Source organism: Neomonachus schauinslandi, chromosome 11 (assembly GCF_002201575.2).
Source record: "Neomonachus schauinslandi chromosome 11, ASM220157v2, whole genome shotgun sequence".
NCBI classification, from domain to species: Eukaryota; Metazoa; Chordata; class Mammalia; order Carnivora; family Phocidae; genus Neomonachus; species Neomonachus schauinslandi.
The window spans coordinates 81,742,926-81,766,335 of NC_058413.1; the positions used below are offsets into that span (position 1 = coordinate 81,742,926).

Below are 23,410 nucleotides of genomic sequence, written 5' to 3' on the forward strand. Positions count from 1 at the left end.
TTGGGGAAATATAATTAGTTTTCATTTAAAAATGTACCATTTATAGTGACACATTTTCCTATTTTAAAATGAATTATTAAATCTTTTTACTAGAGATTTTTACCAAAAAAGCCCTTAGGAGTCTTCAGAGAGTTTTAATAGTGTAAAGGGGCCTGTGATCAAAAAGTTTTAAATCTGCTGTATATGTTATTTAGTCTTTTAAAAAAATTGTGATTTAGATATTCCTTTTTTGTAGCTAAACAAAATGGAAAAGCTAAATAATTCATTCAGAATTTTAGACATAGGAGCCAGGATTAAAAACTGAATTTTTAATATTCCAGAATTTATGCCCTTTTAAAATTATACTATTTTGCCCTTTGCATTATTGTGACTAGCTAATTATTTGACTTTTTTTCTTTTTCTACATTATTTCATACTCGGGTTTCTTGGGATTTAAAACAAGGTAATTAGTCAATTATTTTAGAGTATTTTCTCAGTACTGTGTGGTAAGATGTTAGATACTGTAAATACAGTTTTTCTCAGACCATAATGATTCTTTGACATTTCCTCAACAGTGAGATGTGTCATGGCAATGCTGAAAAAGAGAATCAGGGATGAGAAGACCAATGTTAGGAAGTCTGCACTGCAGGTGTGAGTTTTTTCTAGATATCCTTGAATGTGCTCTCTTTTTAGCACTAAAAACTTAGAAATATTTTGTAAAAACCCCAGCTATAATCATTATTTAACTTCTTTTTCACTTAACATTTGTTCACTTTGATCCTGCTGTATATGTAAATTACAGAGATGAGCTAAAGGTTTGTCTGTTTTTAAATTTCCTCTGGGTTGTTGACTTTTTAAGAATCACATAGTTATATCCTTAACATTTTTTAGATTAGGGATTCTTAATCTGGGGACCATGGATGGATTTTGATAGGGTGCATGTAACCCCTGAATTTCTTTGTAAATACTTGTTTATGTAAAATGTATGTCAAATTTTCTCCAGAGAGAGGCCTTAGCTTTCATCAGATTCTGAAAAGGTGGGATGTTACCAGGTGGAGGGATGGATCAGTGACCTCAAAAGTGTTAAGAACCACAGACTTAAGTCTTCTATTTGTCTACAGTGTGTCTTTTTGCTATGAGTAAGTCATCAATTCATGTTACATATGTTCCTTCTAGGTATTAGTGAGTATTTTGAAACACTGTGACATCTCAGGTATGAAAGAAGAGCTATCACTTCTGCAGGACCAGTGTCGGGACCCTGCAGTATCTGTCCGAAAGCAGGCCTTACAGTCTCTTACTGAACTTCTTATGGTGAGAAACAGTGCATTTTTACATTAAAAATAATTCAGCATAAATAATTATCTCTTGTGAAAAATTAAGTTGCCTATTGGAAATTCTACCAAGCCTATTGTAGGACTCTACAGTGTAAGAGAAGAGGTATCTTTCAATTACATATGATAGATTTTGTTTCATATTATAATTATGAACTAATGCTAGAGAATACTAGTGATTAGCCTTTTCTTGACTTCAGCTTAAATCTCACATAGAAATATGAATTTTTTTTTTTTTAAAGATTTTATTTATTTATTTGAGACAGAGAGAATGAGAGAGAGAGAGCACATGAGAGGGGGGAGGGTCAGAGGCAGAAGCAGGCTCCCTGCCGAGCAGGGAGCCCAATGCGGGACTCGATCCAGGGACTCCAGGATCATGACCTGAGCCGAAGGCAGTCGCTTAACCAACTGAGCCACCCAGGCGCCCCTAGAAATATGAATTTTAAAATGAGTTTGGTTAGGTCAGAGGCCTAGATTAATTTTTGTACAATAACACCTAGTAGGTGATAACTGCCAAAAGAACAGATCCACTAATCTGATACGAAATTTACTTCTGCCAAATAATAAACTTTTGAAGAATTTTAAAAGCATGTTTATTTCTTTACTTCATGATAGAAAGCAATAAGCAATGCATACTTTGACTTCCTCTGCCAGCATCTATTCTAATTGCTCCTTGGGATGAATATTTATCCTTTGCTCTTCATCTTGAATTACTAAAAAGTGCTGATTTACTACTACTAATACAGTAATGACTTCCTAAGTTTCAAATTTCAATATGCACAGATACACAGTAATTGGAGATTGAACTTTGTTTTAACATAAATTTCAAATGTTGATCTTTTTTTTCACTTGGATGGTTTATTTGTACTTGTGTGTGTGTGACTATTTTTAAGTCTCAAAATATTGACCACAGCCTCACTGATTTGTATTTAGACTTCTGGTAGTGTCAGACTTCTTTATGACTTAATGATGTTTAATTCCTAAGGCTCAACCTGGATGTGTCCAGATACAGAAAGCCTGGCTGACAGGGATCATCCCAGCTGTGATGGACTGTGAGAGCACAGTGCAGGAAAAGGCTCTGGAATGCCTTGACCAGCTCCTGTTACAGAACATTAAGCATTACAATAAATTCCACACTGGAGACAATAGCCAGGTACTGGCTTGGGCACTTCTTACTCTCCTTAGTACAGAAAACCAGGAACTAAGGTATGTTAACTGTGTGACTTCTTTTCCGTATAGAAAGCCATAAAAGTTTTTTATTAAAATTTCTGTATTGGTCAAACTGAGGGTTCTAGAGGGGAGGGGGGTGGGAGGATGGGTTAGCCTGGTGATGGGTATTGAGGAGGGCACATTCTGCATGGAGCACTGGGTGTTATGCACAAACAACGAATCATGGAACACTTCATCTAAAACTAATGATGTAATGTAGGGGATTAACATAAGAATAAAAAAAAATTTCTGTATTGGTCTTGGAAAATTAGCTTTCCAAATTACTTAACATATATGAAGATTCAATTTTTGGTCTTTTTTTTCTTGACCCAATTCAAATCGCTTAGCATTTTTGTGGTGATAGTTTTTTGTGAAGTCTTTGATTACCTCCTTTGCTTTTCTCTGAGTGTTTAATGTCTTAATATGTAGTAGAAAGCACTGATAGACATATTAATAGTAACTTTCCACATACTCATTTTTATGAAAGATGACTTCCTAGTTCTTTCAAATTAAACTTTTCCTGAGATCTTATTGGATTGGTTGACTTGATACCACTGCAGTATATTTTTCCCATTTGATAACATTTACTGAGCATACACTGTACAGTGAACACTGTAGTGAGGGGTTAGCATGTGTTGTATTAGTAAATTTTAATCTGTACTGCAGTAATCTTACAATTAACTTGTGTTTACACTACCTTGACTGACTTTTCTTTTTTTTTAATCATGTAAGAAACACTTTCCTACTCGTTTATATGTATTTATGGAGGAATTATCATACAATAGAAATATACTAGATTTTGTATTGTAAAATGCTGTTCTGTGGCCCTGGCAAATCACCAGTAAAATGGTGCTTAGTGGGGGCTGTGGAGAAGGCAATGGGGAGTTACTGTTAAATGGGTACAACATTTCATGTGGGGTGATAACAAAGTCCTGGGGATGGATGATTGCACAACGGTGTGACCCCACTGAACTGTACACCTAAAAATCATTAAAATGATAAATTTTATTATGTATATTTTACCACAAGAAAAAAAATTTATTTGCTCAAAGTTAGGAAGGAGAGTATAGAATTAGGGTCTTAAGTATAAAAAAGTTTTGGAATAGCTGTTATGGAAAACGAGCTAGGGCAGCAGTCCTCAAAGTGTGAAGGATTCATGAGCTCAGACTGTTTTGATCATGATATTAAGATGTTATATGCCATTTTTCACTTTTATTCTTTCACAGTACAATAGAGTTTTCTGGAACCATATGATAATATTGAAGCAAATTGAATGCAGAGGCAGCTATAATAATCCACCTGTCTTTTGTTTAAGCCAGACCATAAAGAGATTTACAGAAAGTAAAAGCAATGACACTGTTCTCACCAAGTTTATTTTGTTTTGAGAAAGATTGTGATTTTTTTGTAAAACAATACATTTATGTTAACATGTAATTGGCTTATTGTTATTTTTAGATTAGTAGATAAATATTTTTAATTTTCTCAGTTTTAATTTCTGCACAGCAGGATATAGCCCACATAAACCAAAGCTCTTCAAGGTGGTGCATGATTTTTTGAGTTCAAAAGTGCCCAAAGATGAAAAAGTATGAGAACTACTGAGCTTGGGAATCAGGTTTTCAAAAAGGATTATTGAGAAAAGTAAGAGCTGGTGGAATAGAGTTCTATAAACATTTGTAAACAAAATCTTGTGGTATGTTCTTTAATAAACAGAAAGTAGCTAGAACATCAGGAAGTGTTCAGGAAGAGAGAGACTTCACAGAACAGATGACTCTTGAATTTGAATCTTGAAGGTTAATAAGGAGGCAAAAGGGCATGGCCATGGGAAACAAACAGCCAATGCAAAGCCATGGAAGCATAAGCATTGTGTCCTGTTAGGAGCCATAGGATTTCACTGTGGGTGGGGAAACGGTGCTTGTTGGACTGCACATGAAATGAGATGTTAAGCAGGGTCCACACACTGCAGAGTTTGTTACATATAGCATACCAAGGAGTTTGACTTTAGATTGAAAACAGAATGGGAGGGGGAGGCTGCTGATGAATTTAAAGTGGATGGGTAATAGAGGATTTTATATTTTAGGAAGTGTTAACCTTGCAAATAAAACACCCAGTTATTTTACCAGCAAAATGGGTTTATACGGGAATAGCAGAGCTATGACAAACCACAGGCAAGTCTGGAGATCAAAGGAGAGGAACTGTTAGTTTTTAGAGAAAAGGGAGACATTGGGAAGAGCTGCTTTGAAGGAAAGCCCATTGAAAGAAAGTGAGAGTTCAGGGGCACCTGGGCGGCTCAGTCGTTAAGCGTCTGCCTTCGGCTCAGGCCATGATCCCAGGGTCCTGGGATCGAGCCCCGCATCGGGCTGCCTGCTCAGCGGGAAGCCTGCTCCTCCCTCTCCCACTCCCCCTGCTTGTGTTCCCTCTCTCGCTGTGTCTCTCTCTGTCAAATAAATAAAAAATCTTTAAAAAAAAAAAAAGAAAGAAAGAAAGTGAGAGTTCAAGGTGGTGATGGCTTCTCCATGGCTGAGTTGTGACAGACTCTCCATTGGCGGGCTGTCACCAGGCTAGGAGGAATCCTTCTTCTTGGCTGTAGTAGTAAAGTCAGCTTCTTTCTGTTGGGTCTGCAATTGATGATCAGTAGTAGGTGTGAGAGCTCCCCCCTGCTGGCTTCTCAGCTCCACTTTCAGTTTCACAGGAAGTGTAGCAAAGGGACTTGTGCTTGGTGACCAGGAGACAACTAGAATCTAAGAAAACAGGCCAGCACTGAAATGATTTAAGTTAAAGATGATGAGGACTTGCATCAAGGAGAAGGCAGTAGAAATGAAGAGAATGAAGTATATTTAAAGATATTTAACAAGTGGAATTATAGAATTGGTAAAGTTTTGATTTGAGGGTTAAAAGGAATCAGTGCACTTCCTCTGCTCAAACTGCTCACAGTCTAGTGGAAAGAGACAAAATAAATTCACAATTTTAGTAAAAAGTGAGTTTTAGGAGCAAAGAGGGAGGGCATAGAGCAGTTTGGTGATTTTTTTTTTTTAACATTTTTCTTTTTTTAGCTTAGGTTGGCTTCCTTTTGATGGTGACAAGAGCTGAATTATTCCCAAAGGTGGAATAAGTAGAAATTAACCAGGCAGCCATAATAGAGTTTCCAGACAGAAAATAGCAATGCAAAGGCTTAGAGGACTGAAGTCTCCATGATTCTATCCAAAATAACTGGTAAATGGGATTTCCATTCACTGGAGGTATGGAAAGCAGAGGCAGGGCAGATATCTGAACAGAGGGAAGGCAGGAGATGGAAGTCCAATTTAAATGTCTGCACAGCAAAGGAAACAGTTGACGAAACTAAAAGCCTACGGAATGGGAGAAGATATTTGCAAATGACACATCATGTAAAGGGTTAGTATCCAAAATCTATAAACAACTTATCAAACCCAACACCCAAAAAACTAATCCAGTTAAGAAATGGGCAAAAGACATGAATAGACACTTTTCCAAAGGAGACATCCAGATGGCTGACAGACACATTGAAAGATGCTCAACATCACTCATCATCAGGGAAATCCAAATCAAAACCACAGTGAGATACCACCTCACACCTGTCAGAATGGGTAAAATTAACAAGTCAGGAAACAACAGATGTTGGCGAGGATGCGGAGAAAGGGGAACCCTTTTGCAGTGTTGGTGGGAATGCAAGCTGCTACAGCCACTCAGGAAAACAGTATGGAGGTTCCTCAAGAAGTTAAAAATAGAACTACCCTATGATCCAGCAATTGCACTACGAGGTATTTATCCAGAGGATACAAAAATACTGATTTGAAGGGGCACATGCACCACAGTGTTTATAGCACTATCAACCATAGCCAAATTATGGAAGGAGCCCAAATGTTCATCAGCTGATGAATGGATAAAGATGTGTGTGTGTGTGTGTGTGTGTGCATGTAATGGAATATTACTCAGTGATCAAAAAGAATGAAATCTTGCCATTTGCAACAATGTGGATGGAACTTAGAGTGTATTATGGTAAGCGAAGTAAATCAGAGAAAGACAAATATATGATTTCACTCATATGTGGAATTTAAGAAACAAAACAACATGGGGAGGGGAAGGGAAGGAAAAATAAAATAAGATGAAAACAGAGAGGGAGGCGATCTATAAGAGACTCTTAATATAGAGAACAAACTGAGGGTTGTTGGAGGGGAGGTCGGTGGGGTGATGGGCATTAAGAAGGTCACTTGTTGGGATGAGCACTGGCTATTGTATATGACTGATGAATTACTAAATTGTACTCCTGAAACCAATACTACACTATATGTTAACTAACTTGAATTTAAATTAAAAAAAAAAAATGTGTGCTTGTGATGCTTTCTCATGTCTAAGTGGTAATTCATTTTGGTAATGAATGAGATCATCCAGGGTTCTGTTGTAGATAAGAGAAGAGGACTAAGAATAGAACTTTTCAAAATCAGCCATTAGAGTGTTTTGAAGAAAAGGAATTAGTGAAGGGAAAATAAAAGAGATCCAACAAGTAGACCACAGACCAGAGTACGAGGGCAGAGAAAGTGGTCAGTAATGTCTGGCAGAGGTTATGGAAAATGGGGACTGAACACAGTCCATTGGTTTGGATACTAGGATAGAGGTCAGTGGTGCGGTACAAAAGAACCAGGTTAGTATCTGTTGAAAACATTCTGATTTGATAGGGAGTGGCTTGTGATCAACAGTGGGGCTAACGGGGGGGTAAGCTAATTGAGGGAGGCTTTTTGGGAACTGCACAGCTGATGTGGAGGGGTATGAGTTGTCAGAAGAGCCAAATTTGAGATTTCAAAACTGGAAGTTCAGAGGATTTTTTTTCCCATTCTGTTCATTTCTTAGAGTAAACATTAATATTTTGTGTGATTCTTCTTAATAAATTTTAAAATATTTGCTGATTGCATGCATGTTGTTTTTGGGCCGTAATTAGATATAAATTATGTTATGAGTTACCTGCAGTAAAATTCTAGATGTTTATAGATAGATTTTTAATCAGTAGCTAATTTATAAAACCGTTAATTTATGTGGATATGGTTATTATGTGTAGATGTGTTTATTTTGTTACAGTTGTTTTCTGCATGCTTTGAGAATTCCTTTCTTTTATTTTCACTTAATGAGAAAGTCTTGGTATATGAGTGTGTATGAGTGTGTGTGTATGTTCCTAGCAGTTTAGGAAAAATTAATTGTGGGAAGAAGTGTATTTTTCTCTTTGCTTAGATATGTAACACTGCATTTGTTTCATCAGTCATGTGATCTCGTTCAGTGCTATGAAAAGAAGTCAAATAAGAAATGATATAAAACAATGACATAACACCAGCACTTAATACGCCAGAAGCATTTTTTTGTTTTATTTTTAAAGGGTTCGAAATATGGATTTCTGAGTGGTATTGACAGGTCATAGCAAAGTTTAGCTTGTTTAATATCACCATATTTAAATGCTAGGATGTCATTTGTCTCCAGTCCTTCTATTGAAAAAACAGCAATGTCTATGCTTTTTGTCACTAAAACCCTCTAAACTATGGATGTATTTGTTATTGGTAACTCATCCCTTATGTTTATATAGCAATTTTGGAGGGAATGAGGATAAGAAGGGTCTCAAATGAATTATGAAATTTTATTCTTTGCTTTAAAAATAAATTCTTTATAAGGGGAGAAATAAATATATTTTATTCTGTATAATAAAAATTTTAAAGTTGCTAGTTTGGTATCAAATATGTCACTAGCCAGGAACTTCTGCATAGACGTTTGATGTGCCAGAGGAGTCCTGGAGCAACAGAAGGTGGTAACCTTTCACTGAGGGCTGCTCTGAATAGTTTTGTATATTTACAGTTAGAATTGTTCTTTCCCATCTTTTTTTCTAGCCGCTATTTAAATAAGGCTTTTCATATCTGGTCCAAGAAAGAGAAATTCTCATCCAGTTTTATAAACAATGTGATATCCTACACTGGCACAGAACATTCTGCACCAGCCTGGATGCTGCTCTCCAAGATTGCTTGCTCATCCCCCAAGCTGGACTACACCAAAATAATAGAGTCCTGGGAGAAAATCAGCAGGTTTGCATGCTTATAATGTAGTTGCTGATAGACACTGAAGATTCTTGAACAAAGCTCATGTCTTAAGGAAGTGGGCTATTTCATAGCTATTCATATACATAGATCTTGTCTTTAAATTCTGGTATAAAAACAAACATGAAAGATAAGAATAAGTTAAGCTTTCAGTTTACCCTTTGTCCCAGTAATTTAAGTGCCTTAATGCTCCTACAACTTGACTCCTAAACCATGCTACCCTACATTCCTCCAGTATTAACAATCCAGAGACTATTGGTTGGCAGCAGAGTTTATTTTGGCTCTATATTGATATTCCTTATGTCCTTTTCCTAGTCAACAGAATCCCAATTCAAACACCTTAGGACATATTCTGTGTGTTATTGGGCATATTGCAAAGCATCTTCCTAAGAGCACCCGGGACAAGGTGACTGGTGAGTGTCTTTTGGAGAATCTTGCAAAGGCTTTGCTTCTCACTTTATATATATTTTAAGCAGTTAAATTTGGAGGGTTTTTGACTCTCTTTTTAGATGTGGTCAAGTGTAAGCTGAATGGATTCCAGTGGTCTCTAGAGTTGATCAGCTCAGCTGTTGATACTTTGCAAAGACTCTGTAGAGCATCTGCAGAGACATCTGTGGAAGAACAGGTACGCTACAAACTCTCCTGGATATGTATGTCGTTTGTTTGTACTTATACATACTACTGTGTTTTGAAGTTTGAAGAGTGTTCTCTGTGGAGAACCTACAAGAATGGGTAGTCTCCAGCAGCTGATACTACAAGTAAATACTTATGTGACAAGAAGTTGACATTCCCTGAGATCTTGGCTACTAATGACACAGGGTTCCCTCAGGAAGTCACCACCTTGGTTCTAGGTACAAGTGTCTTCTAGGAAATGATTTCTGATCATTTGAGAGGTCATACTCCTGGAAAATACCTGTCCTGTTACTGTAAGGCTATATTATTCTAATACCTCTTCCTATATCATGTCCCCAGAGTTGGGCAGAACCTACAGCTCATATTTTCTGTAGAACATACACACAAATCCAAGCCAGGGTTTTGCCTGAGACAGAGCCATTACTTTGACTCCCTAAAAGATATCCATATCAGTTTCTCTAATAAGTTACTTTATTACCATGTATTCTGTTTTTATCATGAAATACACTCCTAGACAATGCTAATCATTACGAAAAATTTTAGGATGGGTCATTATGATTCTAGAAGTCAAAAGTTAATTTAAATAACTGCTGGAATATTTTTAAGTTTCCCAGAATAAAAATATTTTTGCTTCATTCAGCTACGTTCCTGTGCTTCTTTTTCTTATATATAAGTTCCTTAAAGGAAGTCCTTCCTTGAAACAAACTGAGGGTTGCTGGACTGGTGCGGGGTGGGAGGCATGGGGTGGCTGGGTGATAGACATTGGGGAGGGTATGTGCTATGTTACATCTTCTATTTGTAGTAACATATAATAGGAAAGTATAACTTTTTTTGCTTAGGACTGAAAACAGGTTGAAATGTACTTAACTAAAAATACCCAGCTCTTCCCATGTAAATGGTGTCTGGTGTTTTCCTGGCATGTACCTTTTGGCTCGTCTGATGAAAGGGATACTTGCTTTGTTTGATTTTTCTAGCCGTTTATCTCTTGATCCAAGAAAAACTTCAAATAAGGAACATTACCTAAGTAGGGAGCATATTTGAATAGCAGAAAACAGGTTAAAACAAAACAAAAGCTGTTCACGAGGAAAGAATGATGTAGGGAAAAGCAGGGAGAAATGTATATGGCAGATTATGAAACTGTGATCCGGCATGTCTTCTTGGTGGCACACAGCTGATTAATGGCAGAGCCATGCCTGGAACTAAGGCCTCTGACTGCCTTCCCAATCTTTTTTTTTTTTTTCACCAGCACTGGCTGGAGGAAGAGTGATGTATAATACTGGTGGCGTTGGGGCCTTAAGAAGCCACTGGCTGCTCACTAATGGCCCACAGTTGTTAGCACAGTAAGTTACATCATTCTTAGAGCCTGTGAGGAAGACACAGTCATCTTCACATTTAAAAACAGAACTAAAACAGATTATGACCACATTTGAAAAAAGGCCAGGGTTGTAGCTTTGCCAATACCACTTCCCTTGGTGGTAGACAATGGACTGAGGCCCTAAGATTTTCTAGCATCTTAGGGTATTTTAAATTCGTATGACCTGGTTGTTTCCCCTAAACATGCTTCTCTTTTCCTTTTCTCTGTAAATGAACATTCTGTATTTTACTGAGAAAAACAAATTGCCCAAAGAATAGATGATCAGGATCTAGCTCAACAGCATTGTATATGAAAAGACATGGGTTTGGGGGCACTGTTGCTATCTATAAGCCTGGTACCAGTTAATAGTGTTTTGTGGCTATCACTGGAAATAGTCTGTGAGATCTTGGACTGTATTAATAGAAATAGTGACTACAATAAGAGGGGTGATGGTTCTCCCCTTTGTACTGGTGAAATCTAAGTTGGCATGTTCTAATTTAATTTCAGCAGCAACTCCTTAGAGAAATGTTGATAAAATTGAATATATCAATGGGAGAGCAATTTGGTGAGCAAGTTGCAAAGCAGGTTGTATAAGGAACAGCTGAAGGACCTGGGTGTTTAGCTGGTGAAGGGAAGAATTATGTGGGATAAGCTGCCTAGCTAAGTTCAATATATGAAGGACCTTAAAATGAAAGAAGAATTAGATTTATTTGGCATCACAAACCAATGAGTGGAAATCGTGAGGAGACAAACATTAGCCAACTAAAGAAAAAACATACTGAGGTCTGCCTGAAATGGAGGGACTTGCCTCAAAACACATCCTAAATCATTGGAGGTGTTCACAGAGAAGCTGGACAACTTGAGTCCCTGTGTGAAGAGATTCCCAGGATTAGATGGCCGTGACAGTTCTCTCCCAGATTCTGTGATTCCAAAAGTTCTAGTCCAACTACCCAGCCCAGTTCTAGGCTTGAGGTCTCACACAAGTTAACCTTTGTCTTCTTGCCAGGATAGAGCATACAGATTTCAGAAGTTCTCCTGAACAGCATCACAGCCTAGGCTGTGCAATCTATTAAAATAAATATAATAATTCTATAAAAAGTAATAAAGACAATCAGTTTGAAACATTTTAGGCCAAGTCAAACTAAAAACATTTGGATCACAGTGATAGTTTGCCCCAATGTGGTAAACATTGAGCACCATTTTGTGGTAGTGCTGCTGGGCCCTGGGGTGGTGGTTAAAACAGAGTCCCTTCCTAAGGCACCCACAGCATAATAGGGCAGATTCACATGGAAACAGGTGATTTCAACATAATATAATCATTCCTGGGGTGCCTGGGTGGCTCATTCAGTTGAGCATCCCAACTTTTGATTTCGGTTCACGTCACAATCTCAGGGTTGTGAGATCGAGCCCCAAGTCGGGCTCTGCGCTCAGCGCAGAGTCTGCTCCTCCCTCTCCTGCTCCCTCTCTTCCTCCCTCTGTCCCCCTGCCCCCACCCCACTTGCTCTCTCTCAAATAAATAAAATCTTTTTAAAAAAATATAATCATTCCTCAAATAGAAATGTGCATAGGATAACATGGAAGTCTTGGAGTGGAGCCACTTAGCTCAACCTGGGTGTTTTGGACTGGCCTCCTAGAGAAAATGTAGTCAGAGAGCTGTAGAATGTGACTGAGCTCTCTCAGCTGCCATGGAGGTGATATATACTAGAGATGGCGACCACTTGAGGTTATTTTAACTAACAAGGACTGAAAACTTGTCTTTAATGAATACATTTCAAAATGGATAACAACTGTTCTTTTTTATTGTCTTTTTAAAGTATACTATTTGCTATAGTAGTTAATTCACCATCTATATATGCTAGAAGAACTGTGGTGTTTTTCTCTATTAATGGAGGAGCACCATTATAGGTCTTTTATCAGGGTACTGGATCTTCCCAGATATTTGCTTTTTGCTCTTAAAGGGCATATGGAGAAAGATATGTGTGTGTGTGTGTGTGTGTGTCATATATGTGTGTATATGCTGTATATATCTATACTGTTCTTTGTGAATTCTGCTTAGTTCTTCTAGCCAGATTGCTGAAAGAGCAAAGATTCGAAAGCATGATGGCTAGGACTTCTCATCGCTTATGGTTATGCCTTTGAAGACCATAGATTTTCTTCTGAGAAAATTGTTTCATGGATAGTCTCATAGATGTATGGAATCCTTCAGAGATTACCTTTGACTTGCCAACAGGAATTACTGAAGCAGGTGTGTGGGGATGTCCTCTCCACCTGTGTGCAGTCCCTCTCCGACATAGTTCTGAAGCAAAGAGGACCTGGGAATATGGATGAAGACCTGTTTGTAAGTAATTACTTTTCTGAAACATTCCTTTCCTTTACATTGGTTGAGGTTTTCTAAAGATGACTTTCTAATGTGCATTTCTAATGGATTTTCCTAGCCTAGAGCTTACTTTTTTTTTAGAAGAATTTTTGTGTTGGTGGCCTATTCATTTTTCTCTCATGTACTTATTATCTGGGGGAAAAACTTGGTGGGATAGGCTTCATCCAGTTAGAGCCTGTGAGGTACCTGATCCAGTAGGGAAAACACAGTCTGTGTTGTGAAATAATAAGGTGAGAAAGTAATAAAGGCAGTATGCTCTTTGTTCTTTTGCCTCGTTTGTTTGATGTGTTTTTAAAGTATAATGTGTCTGCTAAAGCTCTTTGAATACCAGACTGTAGAACTAGGGAATAGTGCTGAGCAGTTCTGAAGCCATGGCTAAAATACATTGAAATATTTGAAAATTGAAAATACAAATAACCTTGGAGCAGCAAGACTATATGACGTGGCACCCTGCTTTAGAAATTGTGTTGGTGCAGTTGATTCCTGTGGGCCAGTAAATGTAGAGCCAGTTTCCTGATTCGAGGTTGACCATCAACGAAACATGCTGTAGTAATTCTGACTCCAACATCTGACAGTCAGTAAAGAAAACTTTTTGATGCCCTTCTGTAGAGGCCATCATTTCACCAGAATTGGCCATTTTCCTCATCTATATGAAAATTAGTAGAGTACCTCTCCTCTGTGCTCTTCCTGCTTTGCCACCTCACACTTGTACCTGGAGACCGAGGACCGTGTTTAGGTATGTGAGAAGAGACCATTTGTGCTGAGGCATTAATATGCACACTTTAGTAATAAAAGTATTACCAGTAGGAATCCAGACATTTCAGTTCAGAGGGCCCTGCCCCAGGGTTTCTAGAGGGTCTCATGCCTCTAATTTGTCTGAGCAGTCACTGCCCAAACTAAGAAAAACGCTTATTATGACCAATGAGTTTTTCCCTCTAAAATTTTTTTTCAACTATTAAATATGTCACCAAAAGCTTCCCATTAGTCAAAATATATAAGGATACATATATACATTATAATATATACAATATAACTATTGTTTACTTCACTCTTCTTTAAGTAGAATTTAAATATTCCTTTAATCACTAAGATATATATGTTCAGGATTTTTTAAATATACATACTCTTGATTTTGGCTCAGGTCATGATCTCAGGGTCATGAGATCGAGCCCCACGTTGGGCTCTGTGCTGGGCATGGAGCCTGCTTAAGATTCTCTCTCCCTCTGCCCCTCCCCCCACTTGCACGGACACTCTCTTTCTCTCTCTAAAATAAGTAAGTAGGGCGCCTGGGTGGCTCAGTCAGTTAGGCATCTGCCTTCGGCTCAGGTCCTGATCCCAGGGTCCTGGAATCGAGTCCCATGTTGGGCTCCCTGCTCGGCAGGGAGCCTGCTTCTCCCTCTGCCTGCCACTCTCCCTGCTTGTACTCTCTCTCTCACTCTCTCTCTCTCAAATAAATAAGATCTTTTTAAAAAAATAAGTAAATCTTTACAAAAATAAAATAAGCCTTTTACATTTTACTATTTAGCCTCACCCCTGCATTTTTAGGATAAAGAAAAAAATGTTATTAACTCTCCAGTTGAATGTTCTTCATAAACACACAGTAGTAGTGGCAGCTGTGAGGAAGATGGTAGTTATAAGTTTTTGATAGGAGTCTAAATAGTAAACCAGTCAAGAAGACAGTTTGGAAATATGTTTTAAAATGTAAAACAGTTTTATGCCCTTTAACCCTGGATTACTTCTAAGGAAGTAAAACAGTGTTTAAAGGTACAAAGGTGTTCTTCAGAAGGAATGCAAACAATAGGAAAGGATTAGAAGCAGTGTAAATGTTCACTAATAGTGAAGTAAATTATGATGACATCAGTAGTTTTTAACATACTTATATAGTCATTAGTCATATTTATTATATCTAGTGACAAAAAAGGCTGGGTGAATTTTACCGTGTAGTGACTGAATTTTTACAGTGGCCATGTGTTTTTATGGAAAAAAAATAGTTCTTTTAATTTGAGGCACAAAAAAAAATATTGACATGTCTTTAGCTAGAGTTAATTTTTCTTTTGCCTTATTTTTACTGCAAAACCAATTCTTTTTGCAGGTGAAGTACATTTTTACCTTAGGAGATATAGCCCAGCTTTGTCCAGCCAGAGTGGAGAAGCGAGCATTCCTTCTGATTCAGTCCATTCTAGCTTCTTCTGTTGATGCGGATCATCGTAAGGCACTTGAAATTATCCTCTGCACGTGCTGTCTTAAGGCGGGGTTGGCCCCTGAGATACTGTAGATAAGCCCTCTTCTTCTTCCTTGTAGCAACATCATCTCAAGGTCGCAGTGAAGCTCCAGCCTTTGAGCCACTCTCCCAAGTCAGGGGCTGTGTCATGCCTTCTGTGATTAGAGCACATGCCATCATTACTTTGGGTAAGCAAGAATAACACGGGGAAAGTATTGCTTGTGCGGTCCAGTTCCATGGGTAGCTTTTTTGTCTCAAATAAGCCAGCCTTAGTAATGTGTTATGTATGCTGAGCTCATATTTACTCTAGCTCCTGTGAATTTTGGAGGGAATTCTGATAGGAGCACCCAGCTCAGAGGCATACCAGAGTGCTGATAATGAGAGCCCTTGGTTGGCAGCTGCCCAAGACGATCAGACTCAAGACATTTCCTGTAGGGAGCTTTTGGTTTTTATGTTAATTTATTACAATTACACTTGTTCCTTTTTTGGGGGGGTTTGAGGGGTTTTTTTTTTTAATACTCATAATGTAGCACCATGAGGTCTCTTCATCAAGAACTATATGCCAGGTACCACACTGATTTCTGGGAATGAAAAACTAAATTTGCGGTTCAGTTCATAAAAGAAGATAGTTTATTTGATACCTACCAGAACTGGTAGATGAGCTAATTAATAGACATATTTCCCCATGGACTCAAATTGTTGTGAATCTCGAGAAGACTGACCTCTGTGCTCTAATTTGAATTTTGTTTTAGTATGATTGTTTATTTTATCCTGGATAAGATTTATGAATGTTTTTTGTAATACTAATTTTTTAAAACTCTAAGAGTTGTGAATAAGAGCAAAACATTCTCTGGGCTGCAAAAAATTACAAACAGGGGCACCTGGGTGGCTTAAGCTTCTGACTTTGGCCAGGTCGTGATCTCAGGGTCCTGGGATTGAGCCCCGTGTTGGGCTCACCGCTCAGCAGGGAGTCTGCTTGTCCCTCTATCTCTCTGCCTGCTTGTGCTCTCTCTCTCTCAAATAAATAAACAAAATCTTTAAAAAATATATATATAAACAAAACTCAGTAACAGCCTCCCTTCTCCTAACTGTGAATAAGAAATAAAATGAGGTGGTTATTCTTTCCTATTTACTTAGCTCAGATTTCAAATTCATTATTAAACTTTTTGGCTTCAATGGAAAATGTATATAATCAAAATAAAATGTATCATCTGTTAGATTTTATTGGTCATTTTCCAGGTGAGTAGATAAGTTCTGAAATTCAACTGTTGACTTTAAAAGGAGGATAGTTTTACTCCAATGAAGGGACATCTCTTAGTATATGTCTCATAAAACCCTGAAGTGGTGGTGGGGGGCATTATTTTTTTAGGTATTTTGAACTTCCTGATATTTAGTAGTATGGGTTTGTCTGCCTTTGACTTTTTTTTGTTTGTGATGGTTGATATGATGTTTTAACTTTGATCAAGTAAAATCCACAGCAGGCTATATCTGGAGAAAATGTAGGCATAGGATTAGAGTCAAGACATCTTAATCTCTTCTGTGACAGGCAAGCTGTGCTTACAGCATGAAGATCTTGCAAAGAGGAGCATCCCGGCCCTTGTGCGAGAGCTGGAAGTGTGTGATGATGTGGCTGTTCGCAACAATGTTGTCATCGTCATGTGTGATCTTTGTATCCGGTACACGGTCATGGTGGACAAGTACATTCCCAATATCTCCATGTGTCTGAAGGATTCAGATCCATTCATCCGAAAGCAAACACTCATCTTGCTTACCAATCTCTTGCAGGTATGTCTGAGAACAGGACCTGTCATTTTTTTCCTTCCACTATTGCTTCTGGTTTCAGGGAATATTTGAGTAGCATAGGAAATGCACTGCTCTGTAGTAGAATCCAAAAATAATCAGCCTTGTCTCTGGTTTAAAATATCACTCTTCTGATGTTCTGTACAGCCTTTTAAACAGAGTGTTACTTCCTAATGTTTATTTTGGGTGTTTGTTCACATATCCTGTCAACCAGTGTGAGGTTTCATTTTTGTGAGTAAATTCCATGTAGAGAAGAGCACACTCAGTGGATGAGTACTTCTAGTTCCAATTCTGTCATTCTCCTTGACTTTGAACAAGTCAGTGTTTCTCAGACATAACTTCGTCTTTTGTGAAATGAGGATCATATTTGCCCTGGCTGTCTCAGAGTTGGTCTGAGAGTCCAATGAGACATTTTTAGTGTGTGAAAGAACTTAGTGAACTCTAAACTCTTAGTGAACAGAGCACTCAATGTTTTTCTTGCCATCGAGAACATGTTTAGCCTAAAGTGAGGGAGAAATAGTATTTGACCTTTAAAAAGAAGTCATTTAACTAAGTTGTATATCTATTCTAGTATGTTATATATACTTACTTTTTTATATGGTTAGGTACCTGATGAAGGCACCATTGGCACTCTCCCTTTTAAAGCCAGGTGCTTTGAGTAATTTTCCTAATAGAGTAGATAGGTTGCTGTTCTACCCAAATATCCCTCCACTTCTCTTTATGATCAGCAAATATATGTGCTTTCAAGATGGTCGGAAGTGAGTGCTAACAGACTGTGCTAATGTGGCACAGACAGACTGAGTAGCTGACAGGTGTGATGTTAAACAAAAGAAAGTTAACAGTTGGTTTTATGACTGAATGCATTTAGGGTTTGTATATTAAAATTCATCCTTAAACAAGCTGGTTTCTCTTTATACAGGAAGAATTTGTGAAATGGAAGGGCTCTCTGTTCTTTCGATTTGTCAGCACTCTGATAGATTCACACCCAGACATCGCCAGGTAACTCTTTCCTCACGTGTCAGATAACTGAATGATTTACCTAATTTCTGGTGTACATTAGCTCTCTTTAAAATTTGTTTCGAGTTGAGTTTTTTAGAATTTAGTGAGCTTTTGACAGTTGCCAGAGAATTAGCAGATTTTTAAGCTATATAACAAAGCTTTACTTGGCATATAAATTTAAAAAAAAAATCCCTCATCCAGTTTGACCATTAAATAGTCTCAGTATTGACTACATTTGGTAACATTGTTGACTGTCCCTAAAGGAGTAATGAAGAGCAGTATATGAGTTTGTCATAGTAAATTATATGGAATTGTAGCAATTAACTATTGACTTAACTATGTTGATTTCTAAGCCAGTAAAATGTCAATTTTGATAGAGTTGAGGCTTTCTTGTAAGTGCAGAAATTGTAAGGAAGAAATTCTAGGAATTTTAAGACACTGTGAAATGAGAGTATACAAATTACAAGACTTCTTGGAAATGGGTGTTTCTTGAGAATTGGAAGGGAACGGAGTTGTTTTGCCACTTGTTAATTCCTATCATTCTATAATTTTTTTGAGGATTTATTTTCAGGAGGTTGAGGAATGATCTTACAGAATTTGTTAACCTAGATTATGTTGCATGAATAATTCTTTTTAAAGCAGTTCTGCAATTGGAAAATAGAATGTTGAATGCATGGCAAAAGCTACCACAGTTGGGAAAAGGTCTTTATAGAGTTCATTAGCTATAAATAGCTTATAATAATGGGTCCCTCTGGTTCTAAATATGGTCACTAATGATTTACTCTGAGTTCCATGGAAGAATTTTTGTTCGGTTCTTTGGGTATAATTTTCTAAGGAGGAATATTTTACATAATAAACTAGTGGAAGGTTAACATTCTAATTTTTGCTATCTAGAGTCAGAAATAAAAAGCTAAGACTATTACTTTTTCTTTGTTTATGTAATGGAGAAAGGACCAAAATAGTGATGCAATGCCCTTTTACCTTTACTCTGCTACCATAAGACTGGCTGTCATGGCTCTCTCCTCTCTACAATGTATAGCCGAGAAGCAGGCATAATTAGAAGTGTTGGGAGGCTCTCATCTGATGAGCTGGGAAGGTGAGATTGGTTATTTAACCTACACTTTTGGGTTTACTCCCTTTTCTCAGCTCCTATACATGTATGTGAACAAGAGCATTGGTCAGTATGTAACATACACAGCACCTGTTATAAAGGTGATCAGAGGGGTGCCTGGGTGGCTCAGTCAGTTAAGCGTCTGCCTCTGGCTCAGGTCATGATCCCAGGATCCTGGGATCGAGCCCCGCATCGGGCTCTCTGCTCAGCGGGGAGCCTGCTTCTCCCTCTCCGTCTGCTGCTCCCCCTGCTTGTGCTCTCTCTTTCTCTTTGTGAAATAAGTAAATAAAATCTTAAAAAAAAAGAGCATGAATCAGAAAGAAATTAGGAGAGAGAGATATTTACACTATAGTAAGGTTATCAGTGCCTCTTGTAGTATTTTGATACTTCTCTTTTAAATCTTTCCATTTTATCTCCATATTCTGTGTTTGTTTAAATCACGTGGTTCAAATGTGGGCCCCGATTTTCAGCTTTGATAAGCTAATGATTACCTTTGTTAACTGTAATTTAAATTAGTCTGTTCCCCTATTTTTAGGTCAGCCCTATCTGCTTGCATCAAACACATTAATTTTTCCATACATATCTGCTAATACAGGTCTTCTAAAGAGACTATAGTGGCAGAGCTTGTTGAATTTATTTCTGGCCCAAGTGGATATCCTGAATGACATTTTTTTTTTTTTAATTTTATTATGTTATGTTAGTCACCACACAATACATCGTTAGTTTTTGATGTGGTGATCCACAATCCATTGTTTTCGTATAACACCCAGTGCTCCATGCAGTACATGCCCTCCTTAATACCCATCACTGGGCTAACCAATCCCCTGACCCCCCTCCCCTCTAAAACCCTCAGTTTGTTTCTCAGAATCCATAGTCTCTCATGGTTCATCTCTCCCTCCAATTCCGCCCCCCCCCATTTTTCCCTTCCTTCTCCTAATGTCTTCCATGCTATTCCTTATGTTCCACGAATAAGTGAAACCATATGATAATTGACTTTCTCTGCTTGACTTATTTCACTTAGCATAATCTCCTGCATTCCCATCCATGTTCATGTAAAAGTTGGGTATTCATCCTTTCTGATGACTGAGTAATATTCCATTGTATATATGGACCCCATCTTCTTTATCCATTCATCTGTTGAAGGGTGTCTTGGCTCTTCCCACAGTTTGACTATTGCAGACATTGCTGCTAAGAACATTGGGGTGCATATGGCCCTTCTTTTCACTACATCTGTGTCTTTGGGGTAAATACCCAGGAGTGCAATTGCTGGGTCATAGGGTAGCTCTATTTTTAAATTTTTGAGGCACCTCCACACCGTTTTCCAAAGTGCTGTACCAACTTGCATTCCCACCAACAGTGTAAGAGGGTTCCCCTTTCTCCACAACCTCTCCAACATTTGTTGTTTCTTTCCCTGTCCATTTTTGCCATTCTAACTGGTGTAAGGTGTTATCTCAATGTGGTTTTGATTTGGATTTCCCAGATGGCTAATGATGATGAACCACCCCCAAATTACTAGAACTCATACAGCAATTCAGTAATGTGGCAGGATACAAAATCAATGCACAGAAATCAGTTGCTTTCTTATACACTAACAATGCAACTGTAGAAAGAGAAATTAGAGAAACGATTCCATTTACAATAGCACCCAGAACCATAAGATACCTCGGAATAAACCTAACCAAAGAGGTAAAGGATCTGTATACTCTAGGAACTACAAAACACTCATGAAAGAAATTGAAGAAGACACAAAAAGAGGGAAAAATATTCCATGCTCATGGATCGGAAGAATAAACATTGTTAAAATGTCTATGTCTACCCAGAGCAATCTATACCTTCAGTGCCATCCTGATCAAAATTCCAATGACATTTTTCAAAGTGCTGGAACAAACAATCCTAAAATTTGTATGGAATCAGAAAAGACCCCAAATCGCCAAGGAAATGTTGAAAAAGAAAAACAAAGCTGGGGGCATCACGTTGCCCGATTTCAAGCTAAATTACAAATCAGTGACCACCAAGACAGCATGGTACTGGCACAAAAACAGACATATAGACCAGTGGAACAGAATAGAGAACACAGGTATGAACCCTCAACTCTATGGTCAAATAATCTTTGACAAAGCAGGAAAAAACATGCAATGGAAAAAAGACAGTCTCTTCAATAAATGGTGCTGGGAAAATTGGACAGCCACACGCCGAAGAATGAAACTCAACCATTCTCTAACACCATTCACAAAGATAAACTCAAAATGGATGAAAGACCTCAATGTGAGACAGGAATTAATCCAAATCCTAGAGGAGAACATAGGCAGTAGCCTCTTTGACATCGGCCACAGCAACTTCTTTCAAGATACATCTCCAAAAGCTAGTGAAACAAAAGCAAAAATGAACTTTTGGGACTTCATCAAGATAAAAAGCTTCTGCACAGCAAAGGAAACAGTCAACAAAACAAAGAGGCAACCCCCAAAATGGGAGAAGATATTTGCAAATGACACTACAGATAAAGGGCTGGTATCCAAGATCTGAATGACATTTTTAATTGGTCATACACACCCACTAAAGTTTAGGACTGCAAAATCGTATGGTGTATTTTCCCCTCTGCCCACTAGGTGGTGTCCTTGTAGTACAGCAGTCACGGGGTGATAGGTACCAAGTGCGTTGTTTGGGCTTAACTGGGGAAATGCTGCAAGTGTCCCAAGGCAGGGCCAGAGAATGACTAAGATAATGGCTGTTGAGTTAGAAAAGAAAATGAAGACAGAGATTGGTTGGGAGAAGAAGAAGTAATTGAGCATCTAGAGGGATTAGTGAAGTTGTAGAACAAGTAGAATGGGAAGGGGCGGGGGGTCAGAAACCTGGAAGGATTGGTGTGTGTGGTCATGAAGTGGATTATCTTAGTCAGAAGTGGGTGTTCCGGGTGTAGTGACATGGTCCAGGATGGGGCTGCAGAGTAGCCACATAGAACATACATGGGAGGGTCACTAGAGTTGATGAAATCAGAAAAATAGAAAGTTAGGCGTTAAATGAGCTCATCTGTACGGACACTGAAGATGCTCTGAGAAATTGTCATAGTCCGTTCAGGCCGCTATAACAAAATACCACAGACTGGGGGCGCCTGGGCGGCTCAGTCAGTGAACCTCTGCCTTCGGCTTGGTTGTGATTCCAGGGTTCTGGGATCAAGCCCACCTCAGGCTCCCTGTTCACCAGGAAGGCTGCTTCTGCCTGCCACTCCCCCTGCTTGTGCTCTGTCAAATAAATAAATAAAATCTTAAAAAAAAAAACCAGACTGAGTAGCTTATAAACAACAGAAATTTATTTTTCACAGTTTAGAAGCTAGAAGTCTGAAACCCTGTCGCCGGCATGATTGGGTTCTGGTGAAAATATCAGGCTTCTCATTGTGTTTTCACATGGCAGAAGGGACAAGGGATCTTTCCAGGGCATCTTTTATAAGGACACTAATCTCATTCACTAATCCCAAAGGCCCAGTCTCCTAATACCGTCTCCTTCGGGGCTAGGTTTCCAACATAGGAATGGGGTTGGTGAGGAAACAAACATTCAGACCATAGCAGTGATGTTGGAAGTTGGAATGGAGAAAACTAGGACGCAGGTACCAAGCAGTGAGGGGCAAAATAGCCAGAGCCTCAGTAGAGGAGCCTACATACTGCTACGTGGGCCAGGTAGAGGGATCCAAGCCTCCCTTCCCGCTTTGCTATACCTTCCCCAAACAGCTTTTTCTTCAGACAACTTGTGGCAACATAGTTTGTGTTGTATATGTAACATCTGACTACCTACTAGAATATAAGTGTCCAGGAGGGGCAGAGATTGTGTTTTGTCGACTGCATTATCCCTAGCACCTGAAAGAGAGCTTGAGACTAAGGAGACACCCCAGTGAACATTTGGCAAATGAATGAGTGAAAATAGTATGGAGGGAAAGTATGGTCCTCATGCCTTGACTCTGGCATTTGGGAGAAGCAGCAAGCAGCCTTCCCTTTAGAGGGCTGTGGGAAATGGTGTCCCTAGAGGAAAGCCGGCCCTGATTTATGAAAAAGTGTGGAGAGGGTAGACACTTGACTTCTCCTGGAACTAGAGTACGGAGTACGCTCAAGTCAGGGGAAAGTAGACAGGGGAAGTGAGATCAGGGGAGAAGAAACAACAGTATAGGGATGTGACAGAGATGATGATGATAGGGGAACAAGGGGGCCTGGATTTGGGGTGGAAGCCAAGGATCACATGGATATAGGAAATAACTTGCCTCAAGTTTCAGATAGAATTTTGGCATAAATGGGTCTGAGATAGACCAAGTTGTAGGACAGATC

The 23,410-nt window shown here is 38.6% G+C and overlaps 1 protein-coding gene across 2 annotated transcripts in view; it reads left to right on the top strand.

Annotated features, from left to right (window-relative positions):
• NCAPD3 (non-SMC condensin II complex subunit D3) overlaps window positions 1–23,410 on the top strand; it is a 62,696-nt gene that overhangs the window by 24,122 nt on the left and 15,164 nt on the right. For both annotated transcript variants that reach the window (XM_021696237.2, XM_044919319.1), the window contains exons 14-24: window positions 555–628; window positions 1,156–1,290; window positions 2,296–2,516; window positions 8,402–8,593; window positions 8,921–9,018; window positions 9,115–9,230; window positions 12,823–12,930; window positions 15,062–15,176; window positions 15,271–15,378; window positions 16,737–16,975; window positions 17,910–17,989. In XM_021696237.2, the coding sequence (XP_021551912.1) occupies window positions 555–628; window positions 1,156–1,290; window positions 2,296–2,516; window positions 8,402–8,593; window positions 8,921–9,018; window positions 9,115–9,230; window positions 12,823–12,930; window positions 15,062–15,176; window positions 15,271–15,378; window positions 16,737–16,975; window positions 17,910–17,989 (1,486 nt within the window). The remainder of the gene's footprint in view (window positions 1–554; window positions 629–1,155; window positions 1,291–2,295; window positions 2,517–8,401; window positions 8,594–8,920; window positions 9,019–9,114; window positions 9,231–12,822; window positions 12,931–15,061; window positions 15,177–15,270; window positions 15,379–16,736; window positions 16,976–17,909; window positions 17,990–23,410) is intronic.